The 23009-nt window shown below is 36.9% G+C and overlaps 1 protein-coding gene and 1 long non-coding RNA gene across 2 annotated transcripts; one reads left to right on the top strand and one right to left on the bottom strand.

Moving 5' to 3' along the window:
• Window positions 1-1294: 1294 nt before the first annotated feature.
• LOC149084065 (uncharacterized) lies at window positions 1295-11682 on the bottom strand. Its single transcript, XR_016192942.1, has 3 exons — window positions 11527-11682; window positions 1583-1710; window positions 1295-1305 (listed from the first exon to the last, which is right to left on the bottom strand). It is a non-coding gene; the product is annotated as an uncharacterized LOC149084065 (long non-coding RNA).
• A 5554-nt stretch (window positions 11683-17236) lies between these two features.
• Window positions 17237-22716, top strand: LOC149084066 (uncharacterized). The gene is made up of 2 exons (XM_089234418.1): window positions 17237-17326; window positions 17709-22716. The coding sequence occupies exons 1-2, from the start codon at window positions 17314-17316 to the stop codon at window positions 18104-18106; spliced, it is 411 nt and encodes a 136-aa protein (XP_089090544.1). The 5' UTR covers window positions 17237-17313; the 3' UTR covers window positions 18107-22716.
• The last annotated feature ends 293 nt before the right edge of the window (window positions 22717-23009 follow it).

The following is a 23009-nucleotide window of genomic DNA, read 5'->3' on the forward strand; positions in this document are numbered from 1 at the left end:
TTTTGGTGTTTTAGGCTTTTGACACCTTGTTTGAAAGAGCGGCTGTCATAAAATTTTTTGCACCCGTCTATTTAGGATGATTTTTGCTTACTGAGGGCACTATTTGCTGCCTTGAACAGCAGCACTTCAAATGAGCTAAAAAATTTTTTTATAAGTTTTAAATTTTTTTATACTTGGAAAAAAATTGTTGCAAAATGGGAGAAAATTTCGGAAGTATCAACTCGATGTTTGGCGATTCAGCACTCATTATCTGGCGAGATTGGCGATCTGACACTCGTTATTTGGAGAGATTGGCGATTTAACGCTCGTTATTCGGAGCCATTCGCGATTTAACCCTCGTTATTCGGCAACATTGTCGATTTAGCGCTCGTTATTCGGCAACATTGGCAATTTAACACTCGTTATTCGGCAAAGTTTCTAAACTAACATTCGTAATTCGGCGGACATGCGCTTTTTACTCCCGGAATGACAATTTTTCTCACGAAACATCGGGATTTAACACAATGACAATCGACTACAATAATTTCTGTTGCTTCCAGTGACGACTTTTTTTTTTAAACGGAAACACTCGAATTTGCACTTTAAAGCTGAAAGGCACTGCAAACCATCTTCAACAATCACGGACAATATCGGGATTTCGCAATGGAAAGCCCGATCAGGGGCCGATAGTTTAAGTATAGTGGAATAAAACACGCTCTTTTTGTAAAGAAACGTTTCGTGGCTAGCAGGAACAAGAAAACTTTTGGCGTCCTTTCCGAAATTCCGGGCATACTGAAGCGAAATTCGCTATTTGGCGCAGAAAAATGCGAAAATACGCTATTGGAGCAGGATGCCGCAAGATATTAGTTTTGGCGCAGTGCGGCGCAATTGGTGCAGAGTTCCCACCCCTGCATTACCTGACCATATACAAAAAAAATTTCATTTTGGTGCTATTCCCGAAAACGGTCGACTGTGTTTCAAAAGAAGTTTTGAAGAGCCCTATGAGCCTTGCTCGGGTGTGGTGGATTATATTGTTCCTCGATAACAACTTACACCACATACATACTAAGAAAACTGGAAGTGTGCATCTGAGCGGTGCGAGCGATGACAAGTTCAAACCGGCAAGAGCCCCAGTGATTGATTTAAGAGGAAATATGATCTTCGACCACGTCGGCGTCAACAAAAGTAACCGATAAATGGAAAAAAAATATAACTTACGTCTTTGTGATTACCATGTAGAGTTTCACACCTTCTGGTTTCACTACAGTGGACAAAGCTGCCACAAGACTGCTTTTCATTGACACTTTGCTTAGCACGGCCAGACAACTGCAAAAGTTTATTAAAAAAAATATTCATGCACAAGATAGCACCATACAAGCAGATTCCTGAAAAAAAAAAATCCCCCCCCCCGCCTCCATGGGGACCAAGGCCCTTTCGTTGCATTCTGGGAGAGTGCGCTACAGAAGCAGGTAGAATATTTTGTCTTTGTCCCTGTAGAGACAGAGGTGAATTTAGAGAACCACTGATATAGGTGATTATCCTTATGGAGGGTATTGAGAAGGGTGGTGGTGGGGGGAAGAGAAAAAAAATAATTAGAACTTACTTCTTTGTGATTGCCATGTAGAGTTTCACACCTTCTGGTTTCACATCAGAGGACAAAGCTGCCACAAGACGGTGCTTTTCACTGAGACGTTGCTTTTCATTGACACTTTGCTTAGCACAGCCAGACAACTGCAAAAGTTTATTTAAAAAAAATAAATATTCATGCCCAACATAGCACCATACAAGCCGATTTCTGAAAAAATAATTCACCCCTGCCTCCATATGGACCAAGGCCCTTTCTTTGCATTCTGGGAGAGTGCGCTACGACTACGCTACAGAAGCAGATAGAATATTTTGTCTTTGTCCCTGTAGAGACAGAGGTGAATTTTTATTTGAAAAATCAGTATCTTCACACGTCATGTTTCAAAGTTTCAGCGAGAGATGACCTGTATTCGGTGATTGGCATAGGCAGTGCTCCTGGCCCAAGAAAAGTTGAAGCTAAGGTCTACTATACTTGATTCAGGGCTCCCACTCAAAAAATGAGAAATAGTAGGATAGGGTAAACCCCCTTAGACAACATAATCATAGCATAATAGAGAAAAATCTCTAAAAAAAAATAATTAAATAGAATAGAAATAATTAAAAAATAATAATTTCGAATTAACTTTTTTTTTCATATCACTATTTCAGTTTCCTATAAGATTGACTCAAGCCAAAGCAAAATGATAAATGACTTGGTTACAAAACCGATTTTTGGCCAAAACAGTGCACAAGCAACCACAGATAATTCTTTGCTGTCTTTCCTCATATATATTACATTCTTTTTTTTGGAGTCTTCTACAATGCAGAGTTTGTCAACTCTCTTTGACAATGTACAGAAAATTTTGAAAATGTATGCTTTTTATGAATGTTGTTTCTTCGAGAGCACTTCCAAAAGCACAGTGCAAAATGTGTAGATTACAAGATCCGATGTAAATAAGGCAAGATGAACCAGATAGTTTTACTGCATTGTTCATCATTTTCTTAATTTTACTGTTTTGTTCACATTTAACTGTTCCATGCCAGTGTAATCATTTTCTATTTCTAGCTCTTTGCTGAGCACATTGCAAATATCATTTAAACCTCTTCATGCCTTAAAAATACAGAAGACAACTGAATGCTATTGGGTAGCATCAGAATCACCAAAGCTAGAATAGGCCTATGTATCCAACTGCTTTGTAATGCAAACTGTTTCTTCACCTATTTGCACCGTAATTTTGAATGATGTATGTTAGTTACTGTCCAAGACCATGAAGTAATAAATACAAAATTATTTTTCCGTCCAGACAGAAGTTTTTAATGACTAACCTACTTGTTGAATCCTCAAACCAAGCAAATGAAAAATTAATCAACCAAATGGTCCACATACAGCCCCCCCCCCCAAATAACCTTAAAAATAATACAATTTCTGCTTTGGCAAAATCATTAATTACATTCTCCAACATCTTATATATAAATGTGAAAGTATGTCTGCTCTTTATACAAATCTGCAGTTTTAGGCCGATCGCCGCCAGATTTTACATATATACCAAACAGGACCGGGAATGAACCGTAGGCTACTTTAAAAGTTCGTCAGAGCTGGGAAAATGCCCGAAATAGACGAAAAACTGTCTGGCTGGTTTTGAGGCCTCAAGAATCACTTTCGGAACGTTTACTTTGGTTACAGTGGTTCCCTAACAATGTGTTTCAGATGTTTATATATGCCTTTATAATGGTTTGTCACACCTTTTTTAATTCTGCCATTATAACAGTTTGTCACTCTTTTCCAATCCTCCCATTAATTGAAGAAAACCTGGGAAGCGCCGGGTATTTTTTGCTAGCCTATATACAGGGTGTCCTGTAAGTGCTAATGCAGCCTTTATCTCAACCACCGCCCATCGTAGCGGCAGAACAAACTGAAGAACGCCTCTCTGCTAATCGAGCCAGGGCCTCCACTTCCAGGACAAATGAGACTCCAGAACAGACTGAAAAGTGTCTATCTGCTGATCGAACTAGGGCCTCCACTTCAAGGACAAATGAGATTGCAGAACAAACTGAAGAACGCCTATCTGCTAACCGAACTAGGGCCTTCACTTATAGAGAGCATGCTTTTCAAGATCTGAAAAAAAGCTGCATTTGCATACAATGCTGAACTTGATTATCACGAACATCCAGCGGTCTTGATTGGCCAAATGGAGGAGGTCTGTGTCCATTGCCAAGATTATAAATGCAGGGGTGGGAAGTGACTAAGTCCATTTCGGAGCAGCAAAATTCAGGATTTGGAACAGCAAAATATGGGATTCGGAGCAGATATTTATAAATTGGAGCAGTGAAATTAACAAGAATATTTTCATTAACCCTCAACCCTTTTCAAAATAAAACTGCACTGTCTTTTGTTATCAAACATCTTTTCGTCAGCTTGATTTTTGTTTTTGGTGTTTTAGGCTTTTGACACCTTGTTTGAAAGAGCGGCTATCATAAAATTTTTTGCACCAGTCTATTTATAATGATTTTTGCTTACTGTGCGCACTATTTGCTGCCTGGAACAGCAGCACTTCAAATAAGCTAAAAATTTTTTATAAGTTTTGTTTTATAAGTTTTTAATTTTTTTATACTTGGAAAGAAATTGTTGCAAAATGGGAGAGAATTTCAGCACTCATTATCTGGCGAGATTGGCGATCTGACACTCGTTATTTGGCGATATTGATTTAACGCTCGTTATTCGGCAACATTGGCGATATTCAGCAAAGTTACTAAACTAACATTCGTAATTCGGTGGACACACTTTTTACTCCCGGAATGAAATTTTTTTTCACGAAACATCGGGATTTAGCACAATGACAACTACAGTAATTTCTGCTGCTTCCAGTGACGACTTTTTTTTTTAAACGGAAACACTCGAATTTACACTTTAAAGCTGAAAGGCATTGCAAGCCATCTTCAGTTCCACGATCACGGCGGACAATATCGGGGTTTCGCGATGGAAAGCCCGATCAGGGGCCGATAGTTTAAGTATAGTGGAATAAAACACGCTCTTCTCTCGTAAAGAAACGTTTCGTGGCTAGCAGGAACAAAAATTTTTTGGCGTCCTCTCCGAAATTCCGGGCATACTGAAGCAAAATTCGCTATTTGGCGCAGAAAAATGCGAAAATACGCTATTGGAGCAGGATGGCGCAAGATATTAGTTTTGGCGCAGTGCGGCGCAATTGGCGCAGAGTTCCCACCCCTGTAAATGGGATGGTGAGGCGCTTGGGATGTGCTGCTCAAATATAAAAAAAGTCAAGCTGCCATCAATCAATCAACCACCTGAACCACTTCACACTTTGATGGCTGAAACCACACCAGATTCCAAACACTTTCTGCAAAACATCAGAAAGTACAACTCTTGCTTTCAAATGACCTTTTTCGGAGCAACAAAAGAAATTGGCGAGCCGGGATTCACACATGCCTACATTCAAAGTACAGGGACAAATCTACCATCTTTCAGGGTCACTGCTCCCAGGAACGAATGAAGAGCTGAAATTTTTGCAGATTTCCTTCATGGGAGACCAACATGCAGAAGCTAGACAACGATGCTCCAATATTCCAACCACCAAACAGCATATCGTCCTGGCGCTATAACAATTCCTCCACGAACACAATTCCTAAGTGAATTTGTTCAAGACTGCTCTGGAGCGTATGCCAAGAGATGATTACCAAATAATTATCAGAGCAGATAAGACTCCAGTAGGCACCCGCCCACGGACATTCAATGCACCAACAATTGATGAGGTGGCGATTGTTATCTTGGGGAATGAATTTGAAAGCTGTGATATTATTCTACAGAAAAGAAATAACAGGCTACAGAGAGTAACGGAGATCATCGATCATACGATGCTCTCCAATACCCTATCATCTTTTGGCAAGGCAATGATGATTATAACTTTGGAATTCCTCAGATCGATCCAACCACAGGGGACCCGCTACCGGGAAAGAAGGTATCTGCCATGGATTTTTATGCATTCAGATTGATGAGAAGGGTACAAGATGAAAATTATAAAATCCCGGCAGCTCCTCCATCAGTTTGTAGTAGATATGTATGAGAAAATCGAAAGTGAATGGCTACTCTACATCCGAACAAATCAAGAGAAACTGAGAGTAGATGACTACATTCATCTTAGAGATGCTATGGCCAATGACGCGAATCCAAATGAATTGGGGAGAATGGTGATTTTGCCAGCAACCTTTACTGGCGGTCCAAGACACATGCTTGAGTACACCCAGGATGCAATGACTTATGTCAGGAGTTATGGTCGCCCTGACCTGTTCATCATCTTCACATGCAATCCACTTTGGTCTGAAATTAGTATTAATGCGATTCGTGATCAGCGCACTCCACATGAAAATACTCGGCGAATACGCAAGCATTTATACAACCATCCGTCTATCAGTACCAAATGGGTGAAAGGCCATGCAGGAATAGCAGGGAATTAAGATACAGAAACGTGTCCGTTGGAATAGTACCACTTGGTCTAGAGAGAAAGTGATCATGATAACTGAGCACGGCCCATTACAGACTTATCTAGAATGTTTCAAGAAGTCGGACAACGCCATGTGTGCTTGTGGTGAGATTGGATCTTTATGGCATTACCTGACCATACACAAAAACAATTTCATTTTGGTGCTATTCCCGAAAACGGTCGGCCGTGTTTCAAAAGAAGTTTTGAAGAGCCCTATGAGCCTTGCTCGGGTGTGGTGGATTATATTGTTCCTCGATAACAACTTACACCACATACATACCAAGAAAACTGGAAGTGTGCGTCTGAATGGTAGTAGGGGGGGGGGGGAATTCTTAGTTGTAAGTATACGCCTTTTATGCTAGTTTTTTTTCCGACCGGGTTTTCCATAAAATTACGATTCTTTAACCAAGGAGCTTTCTTTCCAAGCGCCTTGAAATCAAGTTATGCTGACGTCACACGGTATGCTCCCGGGAAGATAAGACGCCTTTGATTGTAATTCAATGAAGGGAGGGAGGAAATTAACGATATTGAACCGGTAAAGTGTTCATCCTTGAAGAAAAGAAAAACACTGACAATAGAAAAGCGTGCGAGACCGAGGTTTTTTTTGCTAAAAAAGTGGAAAAAGTGACCTGGGCCTGAAAATACGTAATACAAGTGACCAGTTTCTAAAAAAGTGACTTTTACGGAAAAAAGTGACCCGTGCCGAGCCCTGATCACTAGACATATTTCCATTCTTCTGATTTGTTATATAAAACACATGGCATGAATTTATTTCACTAGAAATAAATATACATATACTATGCATAATGCCTTTTTCTAAGTTTTTCAACTTCAAGCAGAGAGAACTCTCCTTTAAATAGTATCTCCAAAGGAAGCCGGTAGATAATAGAACAATATTTCAATCGATTCATACACCTGCCACTTTCACTTCGATTTGGAAGATGAGCAGTGTCATTACAAACACGCCTCAGAGACACTTAAATAGATTACGGACACATGCGACAATTTCTGGCGCCACTAATTCGTTTGAAGCAGTGGTTCCTAAACCTTTTTGGATTCAGGCCACCCTCTGTGCGTCTGCAATCTAGTAGTATGTGATAGCCACTGCGATTGTGTGGGCATCATGGTGGATTCACCCATCACCTCCTAGAGATAGAAGGCCTCTGCACTGTTTGCCATAAACATCATTCAGACTACCTAGCAAGTTTGCTATTTCGTTTCTTCTTATTTTGGCGTAGAATATTCCCGATTGGCTCACAAATACGGCGTAGTGATTGGATGTGGGGCATAGAAATCGCCAATTCTGAACATTTATTTTCCTCACAACGATGATACTGGCACTAGCAGGGAATTTTTTTCCCCTTAATATTCTAAGGGAAAATGGACTGCTTACTGACGTCACAAGCTGAGTGCAGAGGCCTTCTATGTCTACGAGGTTCCTTTTTTTACGTTTTACCTTTTTTTACCTTTTGTTACGTTTTTTTCCCCTTCAATTTCTAGGTATGAATACTAACGCTTTTGTTTGGAAAGCCTCCCCGCAGAGAGCAGGCAAGCTTTGATAATTTTTGTCGCACCACGGTCATATTCTGCACACGAGGGCCAATGAGAGCGGGACCTACAATTTATTGCAGATTTCGAACGGCAGGCTTGTTTTTTATACTCACCGACTGGTTGGTGCACTAACCCCTCGATGGGGGACTCCCTGCTGCAGCAATTTTTTGCAGAGGTCAAGTCGCCGTTTTTTGTTGCGCCCGTGTCAGGAAAGTTTACCGACAAAGACGAACCGGGTATCAAACTCGCGACACTGCTAAACATCCTTCGGTACTTTAGGCGATCATCTTATCGAACGGGCTACCGCGCCCCTCAGGCAGGCTTTCACCGTATTTGCATAACACGAAACTTCAGGCATCTGCCAGTTTTACTTCTAATATGGAAGACAGATGGCAAAACTTCTCGAACTGAAACCATACATAACTATGACATCATATATACGTTATGGTCCCGGATAATATAAGAAAGAACTTTCCGGCATGCATTAATTTATTAGAAATTCCATAAATCTGTCTCGCTATCTTCCATAAGTCTTGGAAGTACATGCACGATTAAGTAGAAGTAGTGTACATGTGATACGTGCTCACGAAAACATAGTAACATGATAAAAACGATTAAACGGAAGCATGAAGATTTCTCTGTGCTTTCATATCTTAAAATAATTTTAGAGGGAGAAAAATATATATTGTTTTCCTTTTTTATATTTTATTTTCTCCTATCATTTTTTTTTATATTTTAATCTAAATTTTTTCCAACTACCTTTTAGGGTGACTTCCCAGTTGTTTTTGGTGTTTGCATTTGTGTAAGTACACAAAACATTTTTTTTAGATGTAAATGAATTGAGTCTGGAACAAACTGAGTGTGCACCTAACAGTCTGAGCGTGTAGCCAGTGTTGTGTCTGATATTTCAGTGCTGCCATCTATACTTCAAATTGTGAGTGAAGTGTAATGATTGAATATTTGTAACGTTGTAGGCCTGTTGCTTTCTGTGGCGAGACTTTTTTAACGGGGAGATTGGCTCGCATTCACAACCACCACTGTGGCGCCGGTGGGGTTCGAACCCGGATCCTCGCAATGCGAGTCCGTCACTATGACCACTCGACCACCACAGCAGCACACACACACACACACAATTGAAAAGTAATTCATTTATAATTTTGAAAACATCAACTGAAAAAACAAAATAAATGTGATTTTTTTTTAAAATTGGGAAATTTATAAAGTTCTTTCCACTAACGCATAATTCTAAGTTTGCGCCTTAAGCATGAACAAAAAAATGGAGCCTTTCACAATTCCACTCCCCTACGGACCAAAACCTGGCTACGCCACTGATGGTTACATTTCCTGTTTGCGCGATTTCTTATAACATACTGTATTTTACTAAATGAATCTCATACCTAAATGCTTACATAAAAAAGGTAGAAGAATTATAAGACAAAAAACGTGTTCGTGATTCCAAGAAATTATTCAACATATTTTTGTCCCTAAACAATCATTAATTAATATACATATTTTAAACACTGCACTATACAGCAATTTTTGGAATATATAAACTAACATAAAACTAAAATTTTGACCTGAAAGCAACATTTCATCGGAAACAACCAATATTCCCAAAAAAAGCACCCAGCCCGTGGGGGGGTGGGGATGGTTATCAACCCGGCGAGCAAATTTGACAACCCTGATTAGAACACTCCAAAAACAAAAAAAAAAAAACCAATAATAAGGTATGTCCTCACTGGTGCGTCTCTTTCAACAGCTTTCAACTTTCAATCTCGTTTTTTTTTTCTTTACCGCTGAACTCTATCGCATGCCTCAAGTGGCGTGCCTTTTTTCTGTCTTCACCTATACGGCTAAACCTTTCAATTCAGATGCTGATGCAACTGTAGCAGTGGATGCAATTTCCACATTTTAATGTGAAAATTACTCTATAAAAAGACGTAATATATAGACGAAATCATTCTCAAAATTGCTCAACTTCAGAATAAATTAAAAATTAAATCAAGTCGTTCGTCAACTTTACCCGAATATAGTTGAGTCAAAGAAATTAAGAAAACTGAAAACTTCTATTTTGCTAAGTCGTAATCTAATACGTATTTAAATAATTTTTTTCGTTCAAAATTATAGTCAGCGCAGCATTATTTTTCTCAAGTGTTTATTCATACACCAAAGCACTAAATCCGTGGTAATAGAAGTGAAAAACTAGAAATTTCCAAATTAAATAATTTTTCATAATAAAAAGTAGCAGAATATGATAGCCCAAGATGATCAGATTTAAAACACTTTCGCACACAAATCCGAATATCAAAAGAAAATTATTTAATATGTTGTTTCAATCAATTTTTAAACTTGATATACCGTACTTTCTATTCTAGAGAAATTTTCTGTTACTGACTGTCAAATTTCTTGTGCACTCATCCCTAAACTCGGCGTGCTACTCGAAAGGTTGATCCTGCGTACACTTCTGGTTGCAGCTCTAATAATATTAATGAAAATAAAATCTGCATAAAACTGTACAGTTTTGGAGAAAATAACGAAGATCATTATTGCGCTGAAAGACACAGCCTGTTCCTCATAAATTCGGGCCATGTGCAAACATGAACTTTTTCCCTCCCCACCCCCCTTTTATATAAGGTTCTTTGAGGCAACTTTTTTCCAGTCGCAAGCACAATGCTTGTTCCCATCATCAAAAAGGGTGCACCCTTATCAAGTTTGGCATACGATTGCTTGAAATCAGGATGATTTTAATCGTTGAATGTAATTTGTACAAAGTGTTCAAATCAAGGACGTTAATCAAGTGCTCGCAAAAATGAAATCGGACACGAGCATCAAGCACTTTGAAAGCACCGCAGTGCCCGCGAGCAGCAGGTTGAATATGCTACAGATTACAATTATGTAAAAAGTTTACATAATTACTCTCAAATTAAATTCCACATTTGGAAATATTCTACGGAAAGGAAGGTTAAAAAAAATAAAGGAAAGGAAATACAAATTTGTGGGCCTTCTAAAATTGCAAGGGCGAAGGGCACTTGCTCCCGTTTGCCCATGCAAGAAACAGGCACTGGTAAAGGGGTCTTGCATCCGGTAAGGGTGATCCTCCAACAGTCGACTAGTATTATTCGTGTGCCTCCACGAAATGTTTAGAAAAATGTGGACAAAAAAGAGTTTCAGCAGCACGGTGGACCTCCGATGAAAGTGATATTCGGAGGGTGTACCAAATTCATATACATTGAAAAATCATACCATTAGATCTTATTATCATAAACAGCCCTCCAACACATCTGGTTAAAGTTCTCACGCCGTGTCTGGATTGCCCCATGCATTGAGGTGGCCCCGCGAAGAGCTCGTGAATTATTTTATAATTACACAGCAAACCTCCGTAACGCGAGCTCTTCGCAAAAACATGAAAAAGAAATCGACCAGCATTTTAACATGAAATTCTACCAAAAAAATAATTTTCAAGACAATCATTTAATTTATAATTTTACAATTATAATTACCGTTAATTTAAATTTACCTTCAATAATATCACGTAATGCACTACGTGACCTGAAGTCTTCAAAAGTATCAAAGTTTTATTTTGTTGACATCATAAAAATCGAGAAAAACTTATGAAAACAACACTGAATCTTCACGAAAAGGAAAGGGAAATTGAACGAAAATCCAAACCTGGTGGAGCAGAAGGAAAAGGAATGCCTCTTAAAAAAATGGCCGCCTTTCAACAAGTTTGAGTCACGCCTGAGTGATTTACGACACGCTTGATGACAGGTGTGCCAGTGGAAAGCGCATTGACGCAGAAAAAACGCACCAGTGTAGACATAGCTATATAGATGCATGTCCCCTCGCTGTTTCGGTATTTTAATTCAAGGGGGGCCGATATAAACATATTGGGACACATGCCATTCCACGAATGAGAGAATAAGAAAAATTTTCTTACGATCTCCTCGATCCAAGTGGCTCGACGCCTTCATGTATTAAGTACCAGCGGTTGTAGCTCACTGGAAGGGACTTCTGACTCTGGAAACGATGACGCTGAAGGCAAAGCTGAATGAAGAATCATTCAAGCGGCTTTGGATGACGACAACATTTCTCCCGAAACACATAAGCAAAATGACCCTCCCTCAAACGTTTCGAAGATATATATTGAACGCAAAAGTGGGCGTGGCTTCGAAATGCGCACACTTTGATTCGTGGCGCAAATTTTTATGACATCACTTATGACCAATTGAGGTGAAAGGGCATGTCTTGAACCTGGACGAGAGCACGCCCTAAACAAAAACTACTAAACCGGGTAGTAAGGGACGATGAATTGAAATATTAGCAAATATACAAAAAACTTGATTACGCTTACACAACATGTCAAAATAAAAATTAAATTTTACCCACGTGCGGGAAATTAATTCAACTTTCCAACGGTAGGTCACACTGCCTACTTTGATACATAAATAAAGGTACAAGAAAATATTTTGTCACACAACAAAGAAAATTAAAAAACTAATTAACACATGATCCTAATTTCACAGTGATACATAAAAAACACTTTCCTGAAATATTTTCATGTTTTTCTCTCGAATTTACAATCAATATTCAACACTGACATTTTTTCCGAGGCACGTGTATTACTTTCTTTTTCAAAAAAATTAAAAATTTTAACAAATTACCTAATTGTTGTGACCAAAATTTAGTTCAGTATGAATACCTCATCCTCTAGAAAAATTCTGATCACAAAAGTATAAATTTCAGTCACGAAATGCGGTAATTATGTGTGTTTCAAACAACAAAAATAAACAACAAAAAAAAAAAAGTTACTCTCACTGCGTCACTTTCGAGATCAAGCGCGGGAAAATGGCTCTCTCACTTTCCCGTAACCAGGGCCATCTTAAGAGCATCATGGGTCCCCGAGCCAAGTGATTTTTCTGAGGATACCGGTGTAATTTTTACGGTGGATTTACAGTGTAATACCGGCCGTATTACACTATAAAAGTTTGATAAATTCCCTTGTATAAAACTCAAAAAATTCAACCAATAAAGCTCATAGGTTACATTCGAGCAAATGAAACTGATAATCTTATTGGTGGCATTTTTCAAGTTTTATAAAATTACTTTTATCAAACTTTTATAGTGTGACCGGGATTACACTATAAAAGTTTTGTAAAAGCTCTTTGATAAAACACGAGAAATTCAACCAATAAGATCACCGGTTGCATTTTCTCGAATGTAACCGATGCGCTTATTGGTTGAATTTTTTCAGTTTTATAAAAGATCTTTTATCAAAATTTTATAGTGTAATCCCGGCCTGAAGAAGACGCCTCTAATCGGTTCAAAGCTTGACACCAAAGGGGGGAAAATTTTAGGATCAATTTACAAAAATCGGCAAAACTCGTAGATATCGAGATCGTATCCAAATTCTCAAAATTTTGAAACCATGTACTGTGCAGGGCCGTCATTTCAACTTTTTCCGGGGAAGGGGGGGGGGGGGGCAAAGCACATGTACTCAATGTATGTATATATATATATTTGTATATATGTATATATACACCATTTTTAGTGTATTTTCGAAAGCCAGGGGTGCAACTGCCCCCCTGCCCCCCCAAATGACGGGCCTAGTACTGTGTGTACCAAAATTAGATGAGTAACCTACTTGTTTTCCCAAATGAACGACAACAACAAACAAATTTTCCCGAGACAAAATACACATATCAATGATTTGACGTGAACAACTCTCGACTACAAAATCTCTATTTATGTCCGGTTCCGTTCACAATTCCGACAGACGAAATCCTGGCAGGTCAGAATCCCGACAAGCCAAAATCCTGACAGGGTCGAAATCTTGACACGGTCATATTGAAAAATTTAGTTTCGCCGTATAAGCCGCACTTCGTGATTTCTGTCGGGATTCGAATTTCTCGCGGCGATGGGCGTCGATGAGAATTATAAATTGCGATCAAATAATTTTTTTAAATTTCAAATGATTATGCAGTGGAGTGTGCGAGAGGTGAAGTTGTGTCCTATTACTCTGCAAGCCTATTCAACTTGTTTACGCTGAATGGACGCTTTTTATTGCTAAGCTGCAGGGCCGTATTAACCATGCCATAAGCACGTGCTTAGGGCATCAGGAGAAAAGGGACACCACAAAAAATGATCAAATAGTTGGTACTGTTTTTTTAAATGCACAATTTTTTTTCTTAGCATCAACCATCCGGTAAGAAATTCTAAAATTTTAAGAGCACTGGATTGCACAGTTGAAGATATCTATCGAAAGGTTGACCAGGGCCACAATTAAAAGCAGGCAGGGGAGGGTCTGTTTCCCGAGAGCTGGAACAGTAAGGGCGTGGAGCTTATAATTTTTCCATTAAAAATTACGTGGAAGGGTACCAAAATACTTATAAATATAATGAAATAATAATGTAGGTACAGACCCCCCATGCGACGGTAAATTTTTGTTTCTAGTTAATGCCCTATGGTTGACACAGCGCAGAGAAACTGAAAGTTAATTTCGAACAAGAACTCGCGTTAATGCTCAGTTTTTGGATTGAGAGATATTTCCATAAAGTAAGCCTAGAGCTACCTCAACAGCATCATCCCCCCAGGTAAAACAAATTTTTCTGAGGTCCCTATCTAGCTACACAGGGTGTCCTGTAAGTGCTAGTGCGGCCTTTTTTTATCAACCGTCCGTCGGAGAGGTATAGTTTCAATTTAAAAAATGCTCAAAATAATTTCAAAGATTACCCTGTACCAGTTTTGGGAGTGGAAATAGTGTTTTTTCAACGGTTAGCTGATGTGAAGATGAATTTAGGAAAGAAAGAACATTCAACTGTCTTTGCGGGGAATCGAGCCCACGTTCTTTCATTTGCCGGGTGGCAACGAATATCTTAATCTTTCATTAGAGCTTGTGTGCGCTGAACGGGACCGTACATGGACTGGTGGCAGTGTAACCGACACCAGACTTTGGACTGAGTTAGGTCCGACCGTTCGTCGCACACAAGTTCCAAGGAAAAATTGAGATATTCGTTGCCTTTTTGTAGTCTATTGCGTTCACCCAGAAAGCTCGAGAACGTGGGTTCGATTCCTGGCAAGAGCAGTTGAATTTTTCTTTCCAAATTCATCTCGCATCAGTCAACCGTCGAAATTTTCGTATGGATAGCGGAAAGTGATATCATTCTCAGAAAATACAGTGTGTCATAAAATAAGAAACATAAATTTTTCTTCGATTTCCCGCCCTTTAACTTCCAATATCTTCCAATTAGTTGTTGCATTGCTCTCCTGACGCCAACAGAAAACATTGCATGTTTCTAAGTGTAATATTCACTAAGATATTTGAATTCAAAAACTGAAGAAAGTTGTGAAAGGACAACAAAAACTAATCGGCAATGCTCTTTTCCCTCATTTATGCTGTCCTTTCCAACTTTCCTTCGAATTTTGAATTCAAATATCTCTGCGAACATTGTACTTGTCAACTTGGAGTTTTTTTGTTGGCCTCAGGAGATACAGTGCAGCCACTTTATAATTAGAAGTTAGAGGACGGGAGGCCATTAAAAATTTAGATTTTATTTTGTTACACACTATGTTTTCACTCTCAAAACTGGTACAGGGTAATTTTTGAACGCCTTTTGAGCATTTTTTCAAACTGAAATCATCTCTACCACGGATCATTGAGGAGACAAAGGCCGTACTAACTCTTATAGGCCGAACACATACTGGGGAGTCGAACAAAGAGAGCGATTTCAAAAGAGAAAATACATCGATGCTCATCTCGATGTCCCCACACACGATGCAGAGGAGAGCGAAAATGACCACGGGCGTTTTAAAGGGTAAAGAAGAAAAGCCTTTGAGCGGGGAAACGTGACATCTCGCCAACTAGTAACCCTACCAGCCTGTTCATGCCAAATCAATCAGTTTGGCAATATTGGAGGATTCCAATAAACCAGCGGTTCTCAACCAGTGCTCTGCAGAGCCCTTAGGGCCCCGTGTGAACTCCCAAGGGCTCCGCTGCCACTCGAGGAAAATAAATAAAAACAACCCAGTAAATTTGAAAAAAAATAATTATTTATATTTTTGAATAATAAAAATAAGTCAGAAACTTTGATGAATAAATAAAAAATAGTCGTCTTGGGCTGCCATAGAAATTACGTACCAGAAAGGGCTCCGAGGGTCAAAAAAGGTTGAAAAGCGCTGCAATAAACGCGTTAATCCTCAAAAGACTACAAGTTATGATAAATGTTTTTAATGACTTCTTGTATCAAATCGTTGTTTCGAATATTATTGCATAATATGTGTATAAAGATTTAAATAATTATACTTCAATCAAGATAGAGACAACAGAATTAGTCAGACACTGAATAAAAATACATGCCTATAATCCGCAGAAACTAATTTCGATACTTTCTAAAGAAAATATCACCGTTAATGAGATGAAGTGAGAAGTTATCCATACACCTCGATGATGAAACCGTAATTTTTTTATGGCCAGCGTATCATTATGAAAATGATTGTTATTAGCGATAAATGTATACGTGGTCGTTAAGCACAAATTATCAGTGTGGATCCATTATTTATGACATCCCAGAATTATAGATTCGTCCTATATGCAGGGCCGTCTTAAGAGCATCATGGGCCCAAGGGCCAAATGATTTTTCTGAGGCCCTACCAGGCAAATTCCCGAAAATCTCAACCACATCTCACTTTTGTGAAGCCTTTTTTATCTTGAGGTCCCACGGTCCTTGCCCTGGTGGGCCCATGCCTTACGACGGCACTGCTTATAACCGGCATGTTCTGTGCATAACCAATTTCAATGAACGCACGGATGCTGCTATAAACTGGTTTCGGTTTTTTAAGAAATGCAGAGATATGTATTGTGTGTGAGATGTTCATTATTTGCATCAGAAAAAAATCTTGTGCCTCTTTCATAACACATGGCATTCCAATTCAAATCGACGGAAATAATAGATATTCAGTACAATAAAATAAAAGAGAAAAAACAGAAACGATGTTTCGACAATGTTAGTAAGCGATGAGCAATCATCACCGTGTTTATCCGTTTTCCTAAAAAACGGGATCTCAAACATTTTCCACCTGCGCCACCCATTTCCCTTATGAACAGCCATTGGCGTAAGTAGTATATACATGATCATATCTGGGCCCCCCAGATATGATCATGTAATAGAGGGGGCTTCAGATATGATAATGATCATATTTATGCTCTCGCTTCATAAATTATCTTATTTGGACCTTCATTTGTTCATTATTATCCCTTTTAGATGTACTGAAAGAATGATACATGGAGTCTGTACAAACACAATTATATTTTGATTCTTTAATATTCTCATATTTTTCTTAAGATGTATGTAGGACGTAAGAGAAAATAATTTATTAAAGCTTACAAACTTTTTACTTGAACGAAATTATAAAAGAAAAGGTAACTTTTATGGATTATGAATTCTTTATCCATGCAATGGAACATTCTTAGAGAAAAAAGGCAGGTTGGCAAATAGAGAAAATGGGAATTAAATCGCTATATTTATACGGATGCTTATTTCTCGAAAATCATTAGACGGATTCTTAAAATGTTTTGTGTGCCTTCATGTATTTATTTTTCATTTAGATGGAAAAATATTTCTTATTTTTGCAAAGCAGATATTTGCGAGTGCATGAATATATATAAAGACATTTTTACTAGCGTTTTAGAAGACTGGGAACAAGTAGTTTACAAGATCATATTCCGAGGATGTCTTTTTCGGGTAAGAAATTTTTTTCTTGTAAATACTGTGAAAATCTAATGTAATGATACTATACTCTGGTTCGATGAAATTTTCATAGTGTATCCATCTATAATAATATGGATCTTTCTCTTTTTCTATAATATACCATATATTAATTTTCTTTTTGAGGTTTCAGTAGTAAGTAGTCTTTATTTTTAGTAGATTCATCGGTGTTCTACTTTTTAAGTTTTTCTCAAAAATCCTCATTGTTCGGATTGAATAATTTTTAGTTCAATATATATCACATCAAACTCGCGTTCAACTCCGATATTACTGTACTATACCATTTATTCCAAATTTTATGATTTTTTTAATTGAAAAATATATCTGCGTATAGTTTTTTTCCATTTTTCCAAATCAGACTTAGATTTAGAGTTACGAAAGAAACGTACAGCTAATCTAACTGATGATGACGGTGAAGAACTCATCGCCACAACATCAAAACCGAAAAAAGCCGGAGCTAAAAAGAGAACCTCGAGTGAAGAACCGAAGAAAACCTCAAAAAAGAAACCATCGCCGACATACGATGTGATTTTGGTAGATGATGGATATGATGAACAGAAGTTGATCACGCCTTTTGCTGTGTATTGCGGAAAGGGAATTTCAATTGAAGTAAAAGAATTTCGAGGTACGTGGTATATGTGCTTCTGTCGTGTTACGAGTGATAATGCTGCTTTGAAGCATTTCAATATTGCAATTGATCAAGTCCCCCTGTTAAAAAAGGGAGTAGATACTGTTTACCATCATTTGAAAGATTGATGACATAGCATCTGACTCTTGGTGTGGTGCATAATGGTGGAGTTTGTGGAAAAATCATCAGCATTTAAGGGTTGGAGTAAGACATATACATACAAAATCACTGGCAATAGTATCATCGATCCTTTATTTTCTTTGAATAATGTACGAAGTTCTCTTCATGATCTATTCTCTAAAAATTCATTATCATTAAGACTTCGTTTTATTATTTGCTTATCCATTACTTTTATGAAATACATTGGCGATGAACTAAGACAGCGAGATTTTTATTTTTGCTCTTTCGCAGAACGTTTGACATCTTCTTTCGAAATTGATGAAAAATTAGATTCCGCTTATAACAAAATCATAAACTCAATAGAGAACTTTACAAGGTTTGGAAGTGGGTGGGTTATAAAGACTATCAAACATATTGACATACATACAGGAAAATATAATAGTACTAGTGGTGGATGCTATAAAGTAAAATTGCCAAAAAAACTACAAAATAAAAAATGCATACTCAACATAAAATGTGAAGATGATCTTTGCTTCATTTACTGCATTTTAGCAAAGCTGTTTCCTGTTTCTTCTCATAAAAATGATGTGAATTCGTATAAGAAATATATCAAACTCTTAAATACAAATAATATAGTTTTTCCTATGGCAATTGACAAAATTCCTTATTTTGAAAATAAAAATAATTTTTCTATAAATGTTTTCGCTTATGATAGTGAGATTTTTCCTATTTATATAAGTAAGAAGGAGACAGCAAATGTAGTTGATTTACTGTATTTTGAAAACCACTACTACTTAATAAAAAATTTTAATCGATTAATGAACACAAAAAATGGTATTCACCATTTTTGCAAAAACTGTCTTATTGGCTTCCAAAGAAAGAAAACGTTGTTTAGCCATAGAGAAATTTGTTTAAACAGAAAGTTTCAAAAACTCTCCATGCCAAACAAAAACGATTCTAAACTTTTTTTCAAATCAACTGAAAAAATGGTCGAGCACGAGTTTTCCGTATTTGCCGACTTTGAATGTTACACGCAAAAAAGTCTATATGATGATAAAAAACAGGATCTGACTGTGAGCTCTACGCAAGAAATAGAAACCCACTGTCCGATTTCATATGCTCTAGTAGTAGTAAATAACAAAAATAAAATTCTCTATCATGCAGACTATGTAGGAGAGGATGCTGTCCAGCATTTTCTTGTTTTACTCAATAAAATTGCAGAAATCGTTTTAAAAAAGCTTTTAAAAAATGTTCCTATCAATGAATCAACTTTAATGCATACAAATCTGAACGAATGTCACATATGTAAAAAAACATTCATTCGTGGAGAAATGAGAGTTAGGGACCATAATCATTTTACAGGGGAGTTTCGTGGGCTCGCCCACCAAACATGCAACCTCCAATTTCGAAATAAATATTTTGTTCCAGTGATAATGCATAACGGATCTGGTTATGATTCACACTTAATACTAAAACATTTGTCTAGGAAAGTAGCAAATGTTATACGAGTTATACCTGTTAATATGGAAAAATTCACAACATTTTCTCTGGATAGAATAAAATTTCTCGATAGTTTCAATTTTCTCAGCGCATCATTATCTACTCTTGTTCATAATTTAAATATAAGTAATTATGAATTCCCTATATTCAATATGTTTTTCGGTGAAAGTGCATATTGCCATCTTTTAAGGCAAAAGGGGATATTTCCATACAGTTACTTTGACTCACAAGAAGTTTTAAATGAAAAACAGTTGCCAGAAAAAAATAAATTTTATAATATTTTGACTAGAAAATCAGTAACTGATGATGAATATAAACATGCTCATCTAATATGGAAATACTACCAATGTAAAACTTTTGAGGACTATCTACGTCTGTATCAAATGACTGATGTTTTACTGTTAGCTGATGTTTTTAATAGTTTCAGAAAATTGTCATATAAATATTATGAAATCGATCCCATATATTTTCTTACAGCAGCGGATTTGTCATTTAATGCAGGATTAAAAAAAACTGAAGTGAAATTAGAACTTCTAACGGACGTTGATATGTATCTTTTCATAGAATCGGGCATACGTGGAGGAATCAGCTACGTTAACAAACGGTTTGCAAAAGCCAATAATCCATACATTGATGGTTATGATGACAAAAAACCTAACAGTTATATCATGTCCATCGACGCGAATAACTTATACGGAGTAGTTATGACAGATTTTCTTCCAATAGATAATTTTAAATGGCTTTCTAACCGTGAAATTCAAAAACTGGATGTAACGAAGATTTCAGATAACTGTGAAACTGGCTATTTTCTTGAGGTTGATCTTATTTATCCCGATTCTATTCATAAAAAAACTGACGACTTTCCATTAGCTGCAGAACATTTAGTGATAAGTTATGATATGATTTCCCCCTATCAAAAACGAATCATGAAACAGTTGGGTCTTAAATTTAATATGGGGGTGAAAAAGTTAATACCTAATTTGTTCGACAAACAAAAATACGTTGTTCACTATCGTAATCTAAAGTACTACCTTCAACAGGGGTTGAAAATCAAAAAAATACATAGAGCTTTGTCTTTTAGACAAACTCCATGGTTAAAGGATTACATTTTATTCAATAATGATAAACGTATAGAAGCAAATAACGAATTTGATAGATATTTTTTCAAACTTCTTAACAATTCTTTTTTTGGTAAATCGTGTGAAAATGTCAGAAAACGTGTTAATGTAAAGACCGCGGTAACCAAAGCTCAGTGTCAGAGATATATGTCAAATCCTGCTTTAGAATATTTTGAAAGCATAAATGACAATTTCGTAGTTTTTAAGTTGAAGAAAACTAATCTTTTGTTAAATAAACCCATATATGTCGGTTTTAGTGTATTAGAACTTAGCAAATTGCATATGTATAAAGCATATTACGACTATTTCAAAAACTTTTATGACGAAAAATGTTCTCTAATTTACACTGACACCGATTCACTTTTATTACACATCCATACGCGTGATCTTTATACTGATTTGAAGAATCATTTCAGTCACTTTATGGATACTAGCAACTATCCTACCAATCATCAATTGTACAGCAAGACTAATACAGGAAAATTAGGATGTTTCAAAGACGAAACAAAATCAGTACCAATTAAAGAAGTGTGCGCTATCAAACCCAAGATGTACTCATACATTTTTGGGAACACAAATAAAAAGACTGCAAAAGGCATTAAAAAAAACGTTGTTGAAAACATTTCGCATCAGATGTACAAAGATGTATTATTCTCAGATTTATTGTTGCATCATTCACAAACTCTTATCAGAAGTCGGAAACATAAACTGTCAACGATAATTCAAAATAAAATTTCCTTAACTCCTTACTATGATAAAAAATTTATCGATGACAATGGAATAACCGTTAAGTCATTTGGTCATTACTTACTACGAGACTCTTAATTCTTGTTTTCTGTATCCATTACCCTCGAGTGAAGAAAGTATTATATTCTTCATGATATGGAGGTGAAAAAATGGAAGATGAACAACGTAGATATTACCCAAAATGTAGTGGTTTGGGTGTATTTGTACCACATTTTGAGTATAACTACGTTGTTAATATCTTTTATTTATTTTATCTTTATATTACAGTCGTTGCTCGTTTCTATTAACTTCGGGGGAAGGGGGGAATGGAATAGAAGATAAAAAATTCGAATATTACTTAAAACGTGATACAATATACCCAACAAAAAAATCATGGTTTGAGTATACTTATTTTCTATTAATTCATCTTCTTTGCACCAAGTCAATGCTGGAATGAAATTTGAGGTTTATAAAATCGAGCGACGAGTGAATAGTGAGAACATTTTGTGCCAAATGTTATTATTACTATTTATAATCTTTTAAAGAAAATGGAGGTGAAACAACGTCTGAACAATGTTTCAGCACATGCAACTGTTTTGTTATTACAGTAGATTCTCAATAGTCTGCCTGTTCCTAATCTGACGTTCTTTTGTTGTTTTTTTTGGGGGTGGGGGGATCCTTCGAGCATAGAAGAGGAAAACATGTCACTGCTTGTCTTTGCATAGAAGTTTATGCAACACGATAACCTAGGATCCCTTATAATTTCCATCTTTTTCATTAATTGTTAATTTTAGACCCCAGGAAACCACCCGGGGATCTCGCTGGAGTACCGACTCAGACCAGTATTGGTTCGATAAGTCTAGCAGTTGGGGTCCTCGGCTGTTGGATGAGAACGGAAACCAGAGGTTGGGTTGACGATGTCCAATCCAAATCCTAGTTTCACCTGTATGGGGATTCTAGAATCTACTGTGTTACATGCATTTCCCTGTGGTAGGGCTCCTCATTTGCGTCAGATTATCGGGAGTCTACTGTAAAATGAAAGCAATATTATATTTTTCATAAAAAAATAATCAGAGAAAAATTAGTCTGGATTATATTTCAAGTTTATCGTATTCATTGTGAGTTATCATATAAATTGGAGAACTGTTGCTCGTATCAATAATTATTTATTATTTGGAAATACTGAAGCAATTTCTGATTGTATTTATTGGGATAAATGGTCTTGTATTTCTACTTGTTCCCGGTCTTCAGAATAAAGAACTTGAATGATTGCAGTTTTTGTTGTGTGTCTATTTTTTTGTTCAGTTGTATGTTTTACTATATTAATGCTTACTCTCTCTCCAAGTTAATGAACTTAGAAATCATCTACTTCAGTTTCTCTTCATAAAGAAATGACAAGAAAAAAAAAATATGCGTACAAAATATTTTGTGAAATAACTTTTATTGTTTGAACATTTCAGACATTTTGTACATTTTTTTTTCAACAAATCAGTTTTAAAAAAATCACAGCAATACAAATTACATATGTTTGCGGTTACAATATGTTTTCCCAAAAGTGTTCATTGGG

This window comes from Pholcus phalangioides, unplaced genomic scaffold, assembly GCF_987345545.1.
Source record: "Pholcus phalangioides strain wild (caught in Gottingen) unplaced genomic scaffold, Ppha-v1.0 ptg000008l_1, whole genome shotgun sequence".
NCBI classification, from domain to species: Eukaryota; Metazoa; Arthropoda; class Arachnida; order Araneae; family Pholcidae; genus Pholcus; species Pholcus phalangioides.